Source organism: Budorcas taxicolor, chromosome 11, assembly GCF_023091745.1.
Source record: "Budorcas taxicolor isolate Tak-1 chromosome 11, Takin1.1, whole genome shotgun sequence".
Classification (NCBI taxonomy): Eukaryota; Metazoa; Chordata; class Mammalia; order Artiodactyla; family Bovidae; genus Budorcas; species Budorcas taxicolor.
Window position 1 is genome coordinate 97,476,709 of NC_068920.1, and position 15,429 is coordinate 97,492,137.

At 35.2% G+C, this 15,429-nt stretch overlaps 1 protein-coding gene across 1 annotated transcript in view; it reads right to left on the reverse strand.

Moving 5' to 3' along the window:
* Positions 1–15,429, reverse strand: part of CCDC88A (coiled-coil domain containing 88A) — a 114,397-nt gene that overhangs the window by 23,182 nt on the left and 75,786 nt on the right. The window contains exons 16-20 of the mRNA XM_052648821.1: positions 15,210–15,337; positions 13,424–13,562; positions 8,533–8,697; positions 1,483–1,644; positions 81–358 (exon numbers count right to left, since the gene is read on the reverse strand). Coding sequence (XP_052504781.1) covers positions 81–358; positions 1,483–1,644; positions 8,533–8,697; positions 13,424–13,562; positions 15,210–15,337 — 872 coding nt within the window. The remainder of the gene's footprint in view (positions 1–80; positions 359–1,482; positions 1,645–8,532; positions 8,698–13,423; positions 13,563–15,209; positions 15,338–15,429) is intronic.

Consider the following 15,429-nt stretch of genomic DNA (forward strand, 5'->3'; position numbering starts at 1 on the left):
AAATTTATTACATTATTCAATTAAAATTGTTTTCTTAAATTGATTTTAAGGCAACAATACAAGAAAAGATGATAAATTACCGATCTTCAAGGTCTTTATGTTCCACCTCAAGATTTTTGTGGGCAGACTTTAGAGTTCCATGTTTAGCAATGAGAGTCTCATATTCTGAAGCCTGCCGTTCATGTAGAAGTTCCAGCTTTTCATGATCTTTGACCAGAGAATCATAGAGAGATTTCAGATCTTCTCGCTCTTTGATTACAGATTCATTTTCATTTTCTAAGGAAGACTGCTGGATTAAGAGTTGTGCATTCTGGTTCATAAGTGAGGTACTTTGGGAATTAAGCGTGGAATTTTCAACCTACAAGAATGCCAGACATCAGAAAAATAGTTTATTTATAATTCTTTTAAAATAAAAGAATGTTAACTTTAGGAAGCACTTAATAAATCACAGCACATATATTCATATTATACTAAGAAAATTTGGATTTTAGATCCCAAAAAGGCAGGCTACCACTTAATTTTGATTTTTGGTAGGTGTTACATATTTTTTGAGTTGAATTATTTTAAATGAAGGTCATTAGCAACAATTCCATAAGAGTAAAAAATTTTAAATGCCAGTTTATCAGTTTATAGAAGTTGACAGTTGATAGAGCTGAAAAACTACTTGTGAAACTCGACTGGTAATTTTCTCAAGTCTAAATTAAACCAGGGCTTTCCAGGTGGCTCAGTGGTAAAGTATCCACCTGCCAATGTAAGAGATGCAGGAGACATGGGTTCAATCCTTGGGTTCAGAAGATCCCTTGGAAAAGGAAATGGCAACCCACTGCAGTATTCTTGCTTGGTTAAATCCCATGGACAGAGGCGCCTGGTAGGCTATAGTCCATGGGGGTCACAAAAGAGTCACGCACAACTTAACAACTGAACAACTAAATCAAATCAGTATATTCTTTTTCATTTGGAAAGAGTTATAGAAAGAACTTTTAGATTCAGAGGGGGAACAATTCCACTTTTTAAGAGGTTTCAGAGAGTTGTACTTTCCCCCACCTGACTGCTCTATTTGAAAAGACACTGGTAGTATTAGTTGCAAGATGGATCCTTTGAATTAAGGGTAAGTTTAAAGACAAAATTTTCATGCTGTTATTTTCCAATAACCTAACTGATATGTTGCAGTAATACTTTAAAACAAGGGTTTCTACCTGATTAATTATAATTAACTTGTTGAAATGGGTGAAAGGCCATAAAGTCAATGTAAATGAAATTTTTATTTAATGAATAAATTTATTACTTAATTTAGACACTGACATTTTAAAAATGCTGATATCCAAAAATTTGGCATAGTACTATATAAAAATACTTTATCTTCAACTAATTGTTAAATTAAATTCACTCACTAAGAAACAATGTTACTTATGTCTATTCATCCTTATTTTAAAGCATAATTCAAGAGTTTTGTTGCATATCCCCACAATGTTACATTACAACCTGAAGCTTGGCGTTCTGTGTTTGAAGAGTGGTATTCTGCTCCTGTAATGATACTGTCTGCCTCTGAAGTGCAAGAATCTGAGCCTGCAAATTATTGTTTTGTGTTTCAAGTTGTTTCAGTTGAGTTTTCAATGCTTGCTTCTCTGCTTGCAGTGTAGCATTCTGAATACAGAAAATACATATTAAAAATAAAAGCAGCATCAAACATATTTCTGTTTAACAGATACTAGAATGTTATACAAGTGTTCATTACCATGATAATCCAAAAAATCTCAACAACCTTAAAAGAGAAAAAGACAAAACATTTCCCCTGTAACCCAAATTGTAAAAAGATACTTAATCTAGGAAAGAAAGCAATACTAAAACCTTAATACTATTGTGTCTGTGTTCTGCCTGTTTTATGATGTCCAAAGAACAACATATTCCATTATAAGTATATTTATTAACACAGAAAACTAGAATGGGATTGTCGGTTCTGTGATTTTTATGCTACTCAAAAGTGCCCAGAGCAAACAGGGCTGTGTCTAGCCAAGAGACAGTGAACCTTTTTCTAACTCCCCAGAGGCAAATACCCATACACACATACACAAATATGTAGTGGTCCCTGGGGTAGCAGCAAAATTAAGTGTTTTACAAACATAATTATTTAGAAGAGAGGTAGGAACAATCTTAACCATCTGTTTAAAAAATTTAGTACATAATAGACCTAACAGATGTTACATATATTTCTCCAGTGTTTTATTTTCATGGTAGAACACACTTACTACAACTATTTTAGCTATATGACTTCTGGAATGAATCCAAATAAAACATACTATTTTCAATTTTCCTAATATATAGGATCATATTTCAATTTTATAATTAAATGGTTGAATTAACATGCAAATCATTATATTTAAAATGTGATGTTTGTTATAAATATTTTATTTTCAGGATTATTTCTAAATAAAAACTCATTTAAAAATTAGCATCAAAAAGTATAAACAAAGAATCCTCTGGAAAATCAAAATATAACTTTAATATACAAGGCCAGAATTTATATATAATTGCAACATGCAAAAAAGATTACAACTGATTTACAACAGATCATCTTTCTCATTATTTTATATTATTGGACAATGACAACATTCACTTTATAGGCTTTCAAGTCATATATACTACATGTCATACATAAAAGTTAAATCATGATTTAATTGATATTATACTATGAAATCAAAGGTGAGAAAGAAAAATGCTTTAAAATGAATGTTGACATTGTACTTCTCTTTTGTTCATCTGATCACAAAGGGTAAAAAAAGTTTACACTAGAAAAATAATATGGAATCTGTTCAGTCGTTAAGTTGCTCAGTGGTGTTCAACTCTTTGCGACCCCATGAATCACAGCACGCCAGGCCTCCCTGTCCATCACCAACTCCCGGAGTTCACTCAAACTCATGTCCATCGAGTCGGTGATGCCATCCAGCCATCTCATCCTCTGTCGTCTCCTTCTTCTCCTGCCCCCAATCCCTCCCAGCATCAGGGTCTTTTTCCAATGAGTCAACTCTTCGCATGAGGTGGCCAAAGTACTGGAGTTTCAGCTTTAGCATCAGTCCTTCCAAAGAACACCCAGGACTGATTTCCTTCAGAATGGACTGGTTGGATCTCCTTGCAGTCCAAGGGACTCTCAAGAGTCTTTTCCAACACGACAGTTCAAAAGCATCAATTCTTCGGCACTCAGCTTTCTTCACAGTCCAACTCTCACATCCATACATGACCACTGGAAAAACCATAGCCTTGACTAGACGGAACTTTGTTGGCAAAGTAATGTCTCTGCTTTTCAATATGCTATCTAGGTTGGTCATAACTTTTCTTCCAAGGAGTAAGCGTCTTTTAATTTCATGGCTGCAGTTACCATCTGCAGTGATTTTGGAGCCCCCCAAAATAAAGTCTGATACTGTTTCCACTGTTTCCCCATCTATTTCCCATGAAGTGATGGGACCAGATGCCATGATCTTTCTTTTCTGAATGTTGAGCTTTAAGCCAACTTTTTCACTCTCCTCTTTCACTTTCATCAAGAGGCTTTTTAGTTCCCCTTCACTTTCTGCCGTAAGGGTGGTGTCATCTGCATATATGAGGTTATTGATATTTCTCCTGGAAATCTTGATTCCAGCTTTTGCTTCTTCCAGCCCAGCGTTTCTCATGATGTACTCTGCATAGAAGTTAAATAAGCAGGGTGACAAGATACAGCAGGGTGACGTACTCCTTTTTCTATTTGGAACCAGTCTGTTGTTCCATGCCCAGTTTTAACTGTTGCTTCCTGACCTGCATACAGATTTCTCAAGAGGCAGGTCAGGTGGTCTGGTATTCCCATCTCTTGAAGAACTTGCCTCAGATTCTTGTGATCCACACAGTCAAAGGCTTTGGCATAGTCAATAAAGCAGAAACAGATGTTTTTCTGGAACTCTCTTTTTCCATGATCCAGCAGATGCTGGCAATTTGATCTCTGGTTCCTCTGCCTTTTCTAAAACCAGCTTGAACATCAGGAAGTTCATGGTTTACGTACTGCTAAAGCCTGGCTTGGAGAATTTTGAGCATTACTTTACTAGTATGTGATATGAGTGCAATTGTGCAGTAGTTTGAGCATTCTTTGGCATTGCCTTTCTTTGGGATTGGAATGAAAACTGACCTTTTCCAGTCCTGTGGCCACTGCTGAGTTTTCCAAATTGCTGGCGTATTGAGTGTAGCACTTTCTTATATACCATTCTGATATAACAAAAAGGTGCACCATTTTCCACTTATATATGTGAGATATATAAGTATATTCACTTATACTGTTATAGTTCAGCTCTTCAGAAACCAAAATGTAAAAGCTCTAACGAGTCTGGGTATCCTTAATAAGAAAAACTCCTACAGTCTATAATGTACAGTCTATAATAGAAGAGATAACTGAGAGTAGATAGGGTATATAAGAACAAGAAAAGGCTTACAATGGAAAAGGATGCAGTTAACAAACATACGTACTAGCAAATCAGCAAAAATTATCAGTCTAATATAGGGTAGCCATCTTTACAAACCCATTATCTAAATGAGTACAATATGTCAACCAGGTAATTTCTCTCCAGTGGAAGTTTATAGATGAAGTAAGTGGGAAAAGAGATTCATCTTATAGAATATAACACACCAAGTTTTCTGAAATGTAATTTTTAATCTAAGTGATTGATATATAAATATATATGACTGAATAATGAAACATGAATTTTCATATGTAGCTGATAAATACATAAAAAGGATATAAAATAGCTCACTAATAATTTAAAACACACAAATTAAAATATTTTCTATCACTTAAATAGAAATTACAAGGTTGGTAATACCCAATGTCAATCTGGAATAACAGATACTCTATTAGTGGAACTGAAAATTCACTTTTTTGAAAAGCTTTTACAACAGTATCAATTAAAATTAACTACACACACAGAAATATCTCTCTATATATGCTCTTTGACCTGTCAGTTCTACTGTCAGCAATTTACTACCCTAGGAACTTCCCTGGCAGTCCACTGTTTAAGACTCTGCCAGCCCAATGTAGGGGGTGCAGGTTCGATTCCTGGTTGGGGAACAAAGACCTCACATGCTGTGGATCCAAAAAAGTTAGGGCTTTCAAGGTGGTGGTAGTGGTAAAGAACCCGCCTGCCAATGCAAGAGATATATTAAGAGACTCGGGTTTGATCCCTTGGTCCGGAAAATCCTCTGAAAGAGGGAATGGCAAGACCCTCCAGTTTAGAGAAGGCAATGGCGACCCATTCCAGTACTCTTGCCTGGAAAGTCCCATGGATGGAGCAGCCTGGTAGGCTGCAGTCCATGGGGTCGCTGAGGGTTGGACACAACTGAGCCACTTCACTTTCACTTTTCACTTTCATAAAGCACTGGAGAAGGAAATGGCAACCCACTCCAGTGTTCTTGCCTGGAGAATCCCAGGGACGGGGGAGCCTGATGGGCTGCCGTCTATGGGGTCGCACAGAGTTGGACACGACTGAAGCGACTTAGCAGCAGCAGCCAGTATTCTTGCCTGGAGAATCCAACAGACAGAGGTGCCTGGAGGGCTGTTGTCCATAGGGTCGCAGAACATGTTAGGGCTTCCCAGGTGGCGCTAGTGGTAAGGAACCTGCCCGCCAATGTAGGAGGCTTAAGAGATGCGAATTCAATCCCTGGATCAGCAAGGGATTCCCCTGGAGGAGGAAATGACAACCCACTCCAGTATTTGGCTGGATTCGGTCCATAGGGTTGCAAAGAGTTGGACACAATAGAAGAGAATCAGGATGCAGAAACGTTATAACATGGATTTTCACGGAAGCAAAATCTGAAAAATAACTTAAATGTCCACTGATATGGAATTTATTTAAATAAATTATGGTAATATATACACAATGGAACAGTATCTGTTCATTAAATAAAATTATATAGCTCCATATATGCTAAAATAGATCTAAGATAAAATAATTGAAAAATGGAAATAAGGTCTCAAAAATGTAAATCTGTAAAAGAAATAAAACTTCTATAAACAGATAACTCACAAACATTTTTCTGGAAATATAAAACAGTTATCAGTGATTATTTTTGGATGAAAAAGTAGAAATCAGTAGTGTAAGAGATTAACTTCTGTCTTCCTGGCTTAGTTTTCAATAAACAAATTAGAAAACAATAAAACCAAAGTTGGCTTAAAGCTCAACATTCAGAAAACTAAAATCATGGCATCCGTCCCATCACTTCATGGCCAATAGATGGGGAAACAGTGGCTGACTTTATTTATTTTTCCAAAATCACTGCAGATGGTGACTATAGCCATGAAATTAAAAGACGCTTACTCCTTGGAAGGAAAGTTATGACCAACCTAGACAGCATATTAAAAAGCAGAGACATTACTTTGTCCACAAAGATCCATCTCATCAAGGCTACGGTTTTTCCAGTAGTCATGTATGGATGTGAGAGTTGGACTATAAAGAAAGCTGAGCGCAGAAGAATTGATGTTGTTGAACTGTGGTGTTGGAGAAGACTCTTGAGAATCCCTTGGACTGGAAGGAGATCCAACCAGTCCATCCTAAAGGAGACGAGTCCTGAGTGTTCATTGGTAGGACTGATGTTAAAGCTGAAACTTCGATACGTCAGCCACCTGATGCGAACAGCTGACTCATTGGAAAAGACCCTGATGCTGGGAAACATTGAAGGCAGGAGGAGGAGATGACAGAGGATGAGATGGTTGGATGGCATCACTGATTCCATGGAGATGAGTTTGAGTAAACTCTGGGAGTTGGTGTTGGACAGGGAGGCCTGGCTTGCTGTGGTCCACGGGGTCGTGAAGAGCAACTGAACTGAACTGAACTGGACCACAACTCTTTTACTTGTTAGCACATTAAGTTTCTTTAGGCTCACTCATCTTTGAAGAATAAATGGTTGCTGAATTATTTTCTACAGTAAATATTTAATAAATAAATAGTGCATACTTAGTGCATATTTGGTGCATATTTATTAAGAATCTGCTATATACCAAGCACTGTTTTACACAGAGAGGGCACAGTGATGTAAAAGAAAGACAAGCTACCTGTGTTCAGGGAGCTTTTTATAGTCAAATAGTAAATCAGTGAATACTAAGAATTAATTGGTAAAAAGTTCCATGAAGAAACTAAGCAAGGCAGTGGTGTGAGAGTAAATGGTTTTAGGTTGGGGACGACTGCTTCAGTGGAGAAGGGGTCAGGGAAAACCCCCTATAGATGACATGTGATGTGAGACCTGAATGTTGACAGAAGCCTGTCACGTGTTCCAGCTAGGGCAAGCAAACAGAAAGGCCCTGAAAGAGGAATAAACAGAAAACGCCAATATGACTAGAATTAATTTGCTTATTAAGTGCTGGTCACTGTTCTGTTTTCCACATATTAACAGATACTAATATTATCCTCAGATTAATAAACAAGGTAGGCAGAAGACTTAATATGGTATAAGGCTAGAGATACAGGCAGGGAAATGTCAAATAGGATCTTATGGATATAGTAAAAAGTATGAAGTGAAAGTTAAAGTGTTAATTCATTTGTGTCTGACTTCGCGATCCCATGGACTGTATGTAGCCCACCAGGCTCCTCTGTCCTTGGAGTTGGTAGTCATTCCCTTTCCCAGGGGATCTTCCCGACCCAGGGATTGAATCTGGGTCTCCAGCACTGCAGACCTATTCTTTACCTCTGAGTCACCAGGGCTTTCATTATTAATAAAATGGGAAAACACTGAAGATTTTAAGCAGGAAAATGACATGACCTGGATTATGTTTTAAAAATAACTCTAGGGTTTCCTTGGTGGTCCAGTGGTTAAGAATCCACCTTGCTGTAATGTAGGGGACACTGATTTGGTCCCTGGTTTGGGAAGCTCCCACATGCCACGGGGCAACTAAGCCCAAGAGCTGCAACTACTAAGCCCACGTGCAGCAACTACTGAAGCCTGCAAGCCCTAGAGCCCATGCTCCACAACAAGAGATGCCACTGCAGTGAGAAGCCCACACACCGCATCTAGAGAGCAGCTCCCACTCTCTGCAACTAGAGAAGCCCATGAGCAGCAACAAAGATCCAGTGCAGCCAAAAATAAATAAATAAAAAACATCACAAATTATTTTAAAAAAACATTATTTTAAAACATTATTTTAAAAAATTATTTTAAAAAAACATTGAGAATGGGTCAGTTTGGGCAAAAAGTGAAAGGGGCAGGCCAGTTAGGATGATACTCTTTTTTAACAGGCCAGATGAGGGGTAAGGGTAACTTAGACTAGAGTGTTAGCACCAGAGAGAGAGAAATAGATGAGTTTGCATTCTATTTACATGACAAGCGTTAACAAAGCTTGCTGATGGGCTTACATGACGATGATGAAGAAAAAAATATTTAATTGTTCTTAATACTATATTTAATACTATAAAACAAACTGATCAAGAAAGTATAAAATGAACAAAACTACAAAACCAGATTAGATAAACTTTGTTATATACTTAGTGATCCTTTACTTCTAAAAAACTTTATTCCTTCTAAAATACTTACATTTCTTTCAACTTCAATTAATCTGTCTTTAACTTTCAGAAGCTCTCTAGTTGTTTCTTGACTTTCTCGCTCCCACTTGTTGTCTTCACCAGCAGCTGGAGGAGAGCTCTGAACCATTCTTTCCTCATCCTGTCTCTGTTTGAGAGCCTCATAATTCTTTTTCACCTAAAATATTATTTTAAAATATCTTTTAAAATTGAAGTATAGTTGATTTATAATATTGTTTTCATTTATTTAAAAAGGGAGAAAACATACCACCAAGGTTATATTTATTATAATTAAACTCCACAATGGTCTGGTGAATGTGAGAGACAGTTTATTTAAAAATATAATAATATATACAATTACCATTATTATCATGATCACAATTTATGCATTGTAAAGTGCAAATGTTTTCCTCTAGAAATATTAATATACCCTGCTTAAGTGTCATGTTGCTATTATTTTGTAATTTCAGATCCTGTTGCTTATGATGAAAATATCACTGAAGAATAGATGAATACAGACTCGTTGCTAAGTACTAATAATTGTTTTTAGAGCTATTTATAATTGGTTTAGAGATTTCAGAGATCTCCATGTCAAGAACAAAAACTTGACACATGTATTAATTCCCGTTAAAAAGAATAACTGAAGCTGAGGAAGTATCTATCTATGTATGGTCTTTTTAAAAGGATTCTGTTGCCTAGAATGACCTGTTAATAAATAAATGATTTCTTTATACAGATACTGATGCACATAAAATTACTATTATTCATTTTATAAAGAGTGAGCAATCCAAGGATATTATCTTATCCAGGGTTCTGGTATGATTATAACCAAATCCTACTTTAACAGAGCAAAGTCAAAACTAACAAATTGGTCATCATCCAAAATTAATGATTAACTAAACTGCTCTCTTCAATTTAAATTATTGTTATACTGAATTACTAGTTTTTCCTAGGAAATGATTATCATAAATTTCTAACTTAAACCCAAACTTTCTATTAAGACAAGGATACAGATGTTTAAAATAATTCAATGTCTAATGCAACCTCAAGAAAGCTTTATGGCTCAAACTTTGCTGCTACTTACTGAGTTAGACAATAATGATGTGAGATTATAGAAAATAAGATGCCAAGATAAGAGTGTCACTTAAATTTTGGCAAATGATCAAACAGATATTCTGAGATCCTGATTGTCCACTTAAAAAAAAAATACTTCTGACACCCTAATAATATAGATGGATAACATAATTTCCAGTCTATTTTACATTAATTTCTCACAGGCTCTTTTTTCAAGGCTTGTAACAGTTATGGACATATGTCATTATTAAGAAGGGGACATGAGAATAAAACTCAGAGCCTCTCATTTTCAGTCCACTGTTCTGTAAGTTTTCAAAAATGGTCCTTTACCTTAAATATCATTAATCAGAATCGTTAATTTATGTTCATATTGAAAATGACATTTTCCATCAGGGTTTTTCAGAGACAGTGTATAGGTGGGTGTTGCCTTATCTAATTTATTAATTTAAATAAATTAAATGCCTTTTAATTGGGATGTACAGACCATTCACATTTAATGTGATGACTGACATGGTTTGGTTTAAAATTGCTATCTTGCTATTTATTTTCCATTTGTCCAACCTGTAGTTTGTTCTTTTTTCTTTTTCTGCCTTTATTTGGCTTTTTTGATTCTATGTAATCTCCTTTGCTGCCATTTAGTTATACTTCTTTGTCATACTATTTTAGTGGTTACTTTATACTTATTACTCATATTTAGCTTTCACAGTCTATGTTAACTATGAAAAAACTAGAACAGTATAATTAATCAATCATATATTAAAAACTAGAACAGTTCAATAATAATAATCTGGAAATCTTCCACTTCCAAATGGCTGAAAGTGGAAGACAATCTCTAACTTTTAGACTTGAAACACATCATATACCAACCCATACTCAAACCCATTTATTTCCTGGCTTAGTAGCTTCATGAAATTGACTTTATTAGCAATACAGTGATACTGCATAAAGGGCAAAAATTCAGAAAAAGAAAGATGATTAATGAAATGTGGTAACAAGTTTTACTTTATATTTTTTTGGACAACACTTTATGCTGACTAAACAAAGTTCTAAAATTCCTTCTGTAACAAAAAACGTTCTGTGTTAATGTCTGAGACAAACACCAGCAATGATGGTATGGGCAAATGAGGAACCAATCCTTTTCCTCTCCTGTATAAGAAATTAATCTTTGGGTAACTTTCTCTGGAAACCTGATAAAACTACAATGTTACATGCTACCAGTCAAGAAAAATGACTTCTGATTGGTAAATTGTATTTGTACTACAAGAACTATAAATACCTAATAAGAAGCTACATCTTTGGACTTCTCTGAGTATAGGAACTCTTAAATCGTGAGACTGTGAAGATCTTAAATCCATGCGTTTGGAGATGTTGCAAGGGATGATGACTGGTATTAAGCATGATGTCCCAAGCCAGAGAAGCTTTCACACCCAATGTGAATCTTGTCTTCTTGCATCTGAACTATCATCTAGTGAGAAGACAACTCTCAGACAAATATGTGAAGAGGGACACCAGATTGTGCCCTACTATTAGCTTACACTTCCTATAGTGCTCTGAATTGAACAGTTCTAAATGTGGCCTATAATAAGCTTGTCAGCCTGAATGTTTGGTTGACTGTAAAACCACTCCAGGTATGACTACAGAGCTAATAAAAGGGAGTAAAAGGCAGATCATGATTCTACCATTCTACCAAACACTAACCCTATAGAATGGTCAAGTCCCTTCAATTTCGATTCATTCACATAGGGAAAACAGACAGCAGCCCCTACCTCACATGTTTCACTGAATAATTCCAAATAACACAATTAAAAAATTCAGAAAAGACCTCAAATTTTTTAGATCAAGGGCTCTCTTATACCACACATACTGCTTCCCTCTACTTGCTATCCTCACACCCATATTTTTTTTTAATCAAACTTTTACCTGGATTCTCAATAGGAAAAGAGTGACAGTGAAGTGTCAAAATCACATTGAGAGCTTTTCCCAATGTAATAAATCTGCCTCTTCCCAATTCCACTCTCACAATTCTAATATGTGTCTTCATACATATTGAGGGACATTCATACACAAAATAAGATTGAATAAGTTATAGCATATAGACAAAATAGTTTGTTATAAACTACATAACAAAGATCTGTTTAAGAATAATCTCAAGTTTAAGAAAAAGAAATAGACAAAACAGTAATAAAATTTCATGGTTCATTTTCTACTTTATATTTTCTTTCTTTTTTTTTTTTTAGTGAATTTATTGCTTAAGAGAATGGTACAGAATGGATGTTTACAGCTATAGTATCTTCACAGACCAAGGTAAAAAGGCAAAGAAAATATTCAACAGATGCATAATTTTTATATCAGATCTTGCTTTACACTTTGTGGGTTTGAGTCTACCTATTTTATATTATCAATTATAATAAGTAACAATTGGAAAAAATCAAGTTAAAATGTAAATGGAGTCCATGAAAAAGTCTTGGATAAAAGAAAAAATACAACTGAAATATAAATTAATAAATTATATGAAAACAATAGAATTGATAGGATTCTAAAAAATGAACAGAGGGGTGTTTATACCTCTATGTTTTTGTTATTAAAAATCAAAGATTAAAATTAGTGAGTTAAATTCTCAGCTCAGAAAACCAAAAATAGAACAGCAAAGTACATTGAAAGAGTGTAAAAGAAAGGAAATAATTAATTTTTATTTTTATTTTTTTGGAAGAAAATCCTTTATAGCACCACCACCCAAATTTAACAATTGTTACCATTCAGTTGTATTTCCTTCCATATTTTTTACTGTGCATTTATATGCATATTTTATTTTTTAATTTTTTTTCCCTTTATTTTACTTTACAATACTGTATTGGTTTTGCCATACATTGACATGAATCTGCCACGCGTGTACATGAGTTCCCAATCCTGAACCCCCCTCCTACCTCCCACCCCATATCATCTCTCTGGATCATCCCTGTGCACCATCCCCAAGCATCCTGTATCCTGTTCCATTTCACACCAGTCAGAATGGCTGCGATCCAAAATTCTACAAGCAATAAATGCTGGAGAGGGTGTGGAGAAAAGGGAACCCTCTTACACTGTTGGTGGGAATGCAAACTAGTACAGCCACTATGGAGAACAGTGTGGAGATTCCTTAAAAAATTGCAAATAGAATTGCCTTATGACCCAGCAATCCCACTGCTGGGCATACACACCGAGGAAACCAGAATTGAAAGAGATACATGTACCCCAGTGTTCATCGCAGCACTGTTTATAATAGCCAGGACATGGAAGCAACCTAGATGTCCACCAGCAGATGAATGGATAAGAAAGCTGTGGTACATATACACAATGGAGTATTACTCAGCCATTCAAAATACATTTGAATCAGTTCTAATGAGATGGATGAAACTGGAGCCGATTATACAGAGTGAAGTAAGCCAGAAAGAAAAACACCAATACAGTATACTAACACATATATATGGAATTTAGAAAGATGGTAAGGATAACCCTGTATGCGAGACAGCAAAAGAGACACAGATGTATAGAATGGACTTTTGTACTCTGAGGAAGAGGGAGAGGGTGGGATGATTTGGGAGAATGGCATTGAAACATGTATACTATCATGTAAAAAACGAATCGCCAGTCTAGGTTCGATACAGGATACTTTACATTTTCTGTCCAGGTATCTGATAGGGAATTCCCTGGCGGTCCAGTGGTTAGGACTCAGTGCTAACTACTGGGTCCTAGGTTCAATCCCTGGTCAGTGAACTAAGATCCCACAAGCTGAGCAGTGCGAAAAAGAGAAAAAGTTGACAATCAAAATTCTTCCCAAGAAAATCACTTACTGTTTTTAGTTCTTGGCGCAACTGCTGGTTGTAATTTGTGGACTCTTCTAGTCGAGCTTCTAAAGCAGCAATTTTTTCTTCTTTTATTTCAAGAGACTTCTTTAGAGTGGATTCTAATTTTGATTCCAAAAGTTTGTATCTATTATCCAAATATAAAAAGAACATAGTTCATTACTGGAGGTCAGAAAATTATTTTTAAAGATAATTTATGATTAGATACCTTACATAAATAAGCCTTATAAAATAGTCTTCTTTAAAAAAGAAACAAATTATTTTGTTCTTCCTGTCTACTCTCCCTTTTTAACTATTCCTGGAAATGAGAAAAAAACAAAAAAGCCCCGAGTATACAGCTCCAGATTACAGTCTAGGTTGTTAAAAGCAAAAATTAATGCTACAAAAAGGCATCTGGAAGATCCTAGTCTCAAAATATATCTTTTAGTTTCATAAGAATAGAATCTACAAGAAGATTAAGTGGATGGATTAAGCACATTATTAAGCATTTGTCTATGATATTAATATATAATATATTTACACAAGTACATATGAATAGTTAAAACTTAAAGCACTCTGAAGACTACCTTCAGGGCATGGAGAACTTGCAGAATATTAAAAATAAAGAGGGGGGACAACATAGTAAAGAGCCAAGATACTGGTAATAGAAGAGGAAGGGGCAGATAGGTTTCAGTGTTAATATTTTAGTTATCTTTCTGATTGATGGGTTCATGAATATTTGTATTATTAAGATTTTTTTCTTTATAAAAAGGATGCCCATAAACATTCCTGAGAGGGAACCACAGACTAGGAATTACAGATTAATCTATTTCTTACACCTGAGAACCTCCATGACTAAAGCAAATAAAAACCTGAAGTACGTATATGAGAAATTCTATCATACTCTGCCTCTTATTGTAATTAATTTGTGTGCATATATTTTCTGCTCAATTAGATTTTAAGTTCATTGACAACAGAGGAAAAAAATCTCACTTTGATATTGGCTTGAGTCAACAAACAATTTTAAAGCATGTAATGTGTATGACTCTGGATGTACTAAATTTGTGATGCCTGAGTTCTGACTGTCCAGGTAGAGATGTTCAGTAAGCAGGGAATAATATGCATGTCAGCTGAGATGATGGATAGAATGCTCATGGAACGGATAAGAGGCCTAAGAACCTAACTCTAGGAAACTATATTTAGAGAGAACGCACAGGACAAAGAACTGTTACAAAGAGAAAGACAAAAGTGATCACAGGGCACTCTACCACTAAATTCACTTTACTATATTTATACATTCAATTCCACAATTAGACTATATATTCCACAATGGTAAGAATAAATTCTTGCTAATAAATACAATCTGTATTAATTTTTCCCACAAACATTTATTATAAAATATAAATACTAGAACAGTAATGATGGTTAGGCAACAAAATACAAATTATATAATTACAAAAATTCTACTGAAATAAAATCTAGTGTATAACAATATTCTTAACAATACACACTTCTATCCCAGCTGGAATCATGTGGCCAACTGGATGCTAAACAGCAGACTACTTGAAAATCTAATTAACTGATAGACTGTATTTACCATGGGAGAATAGAAATTCTCTTCAAGCCTGCACTGAATATTTTCAAATTAAAGTATATATAAGTTAATTTTTTATTCTGTTTGTTAAGCCCTAGTTTTCTACATTATTTTTCTGCCTTAATTGCTCTGCAGTCTCAAAATTAATTCTTGAGCAAAATAAATGATGTCCACTGTTCTTCAGATAGACTTAATACTCACCGGTCATCAGTACTTTGCTCATCATGTAAGAGTCGCTCTTTATTTAACCCTATCTTCTCAAGCTCATGAGTTAATTTTTCAAGATCATTATTCATTTGTTGAGTCTTCAATTTTTCACTCACCAAATCCTTATTTTAAAAGTAATGCAAAACTCACATTAGTGTTGTGAACATAAACATCAAAGAAATTCAGCCAAGATTTCATCCAGGAATACACATAA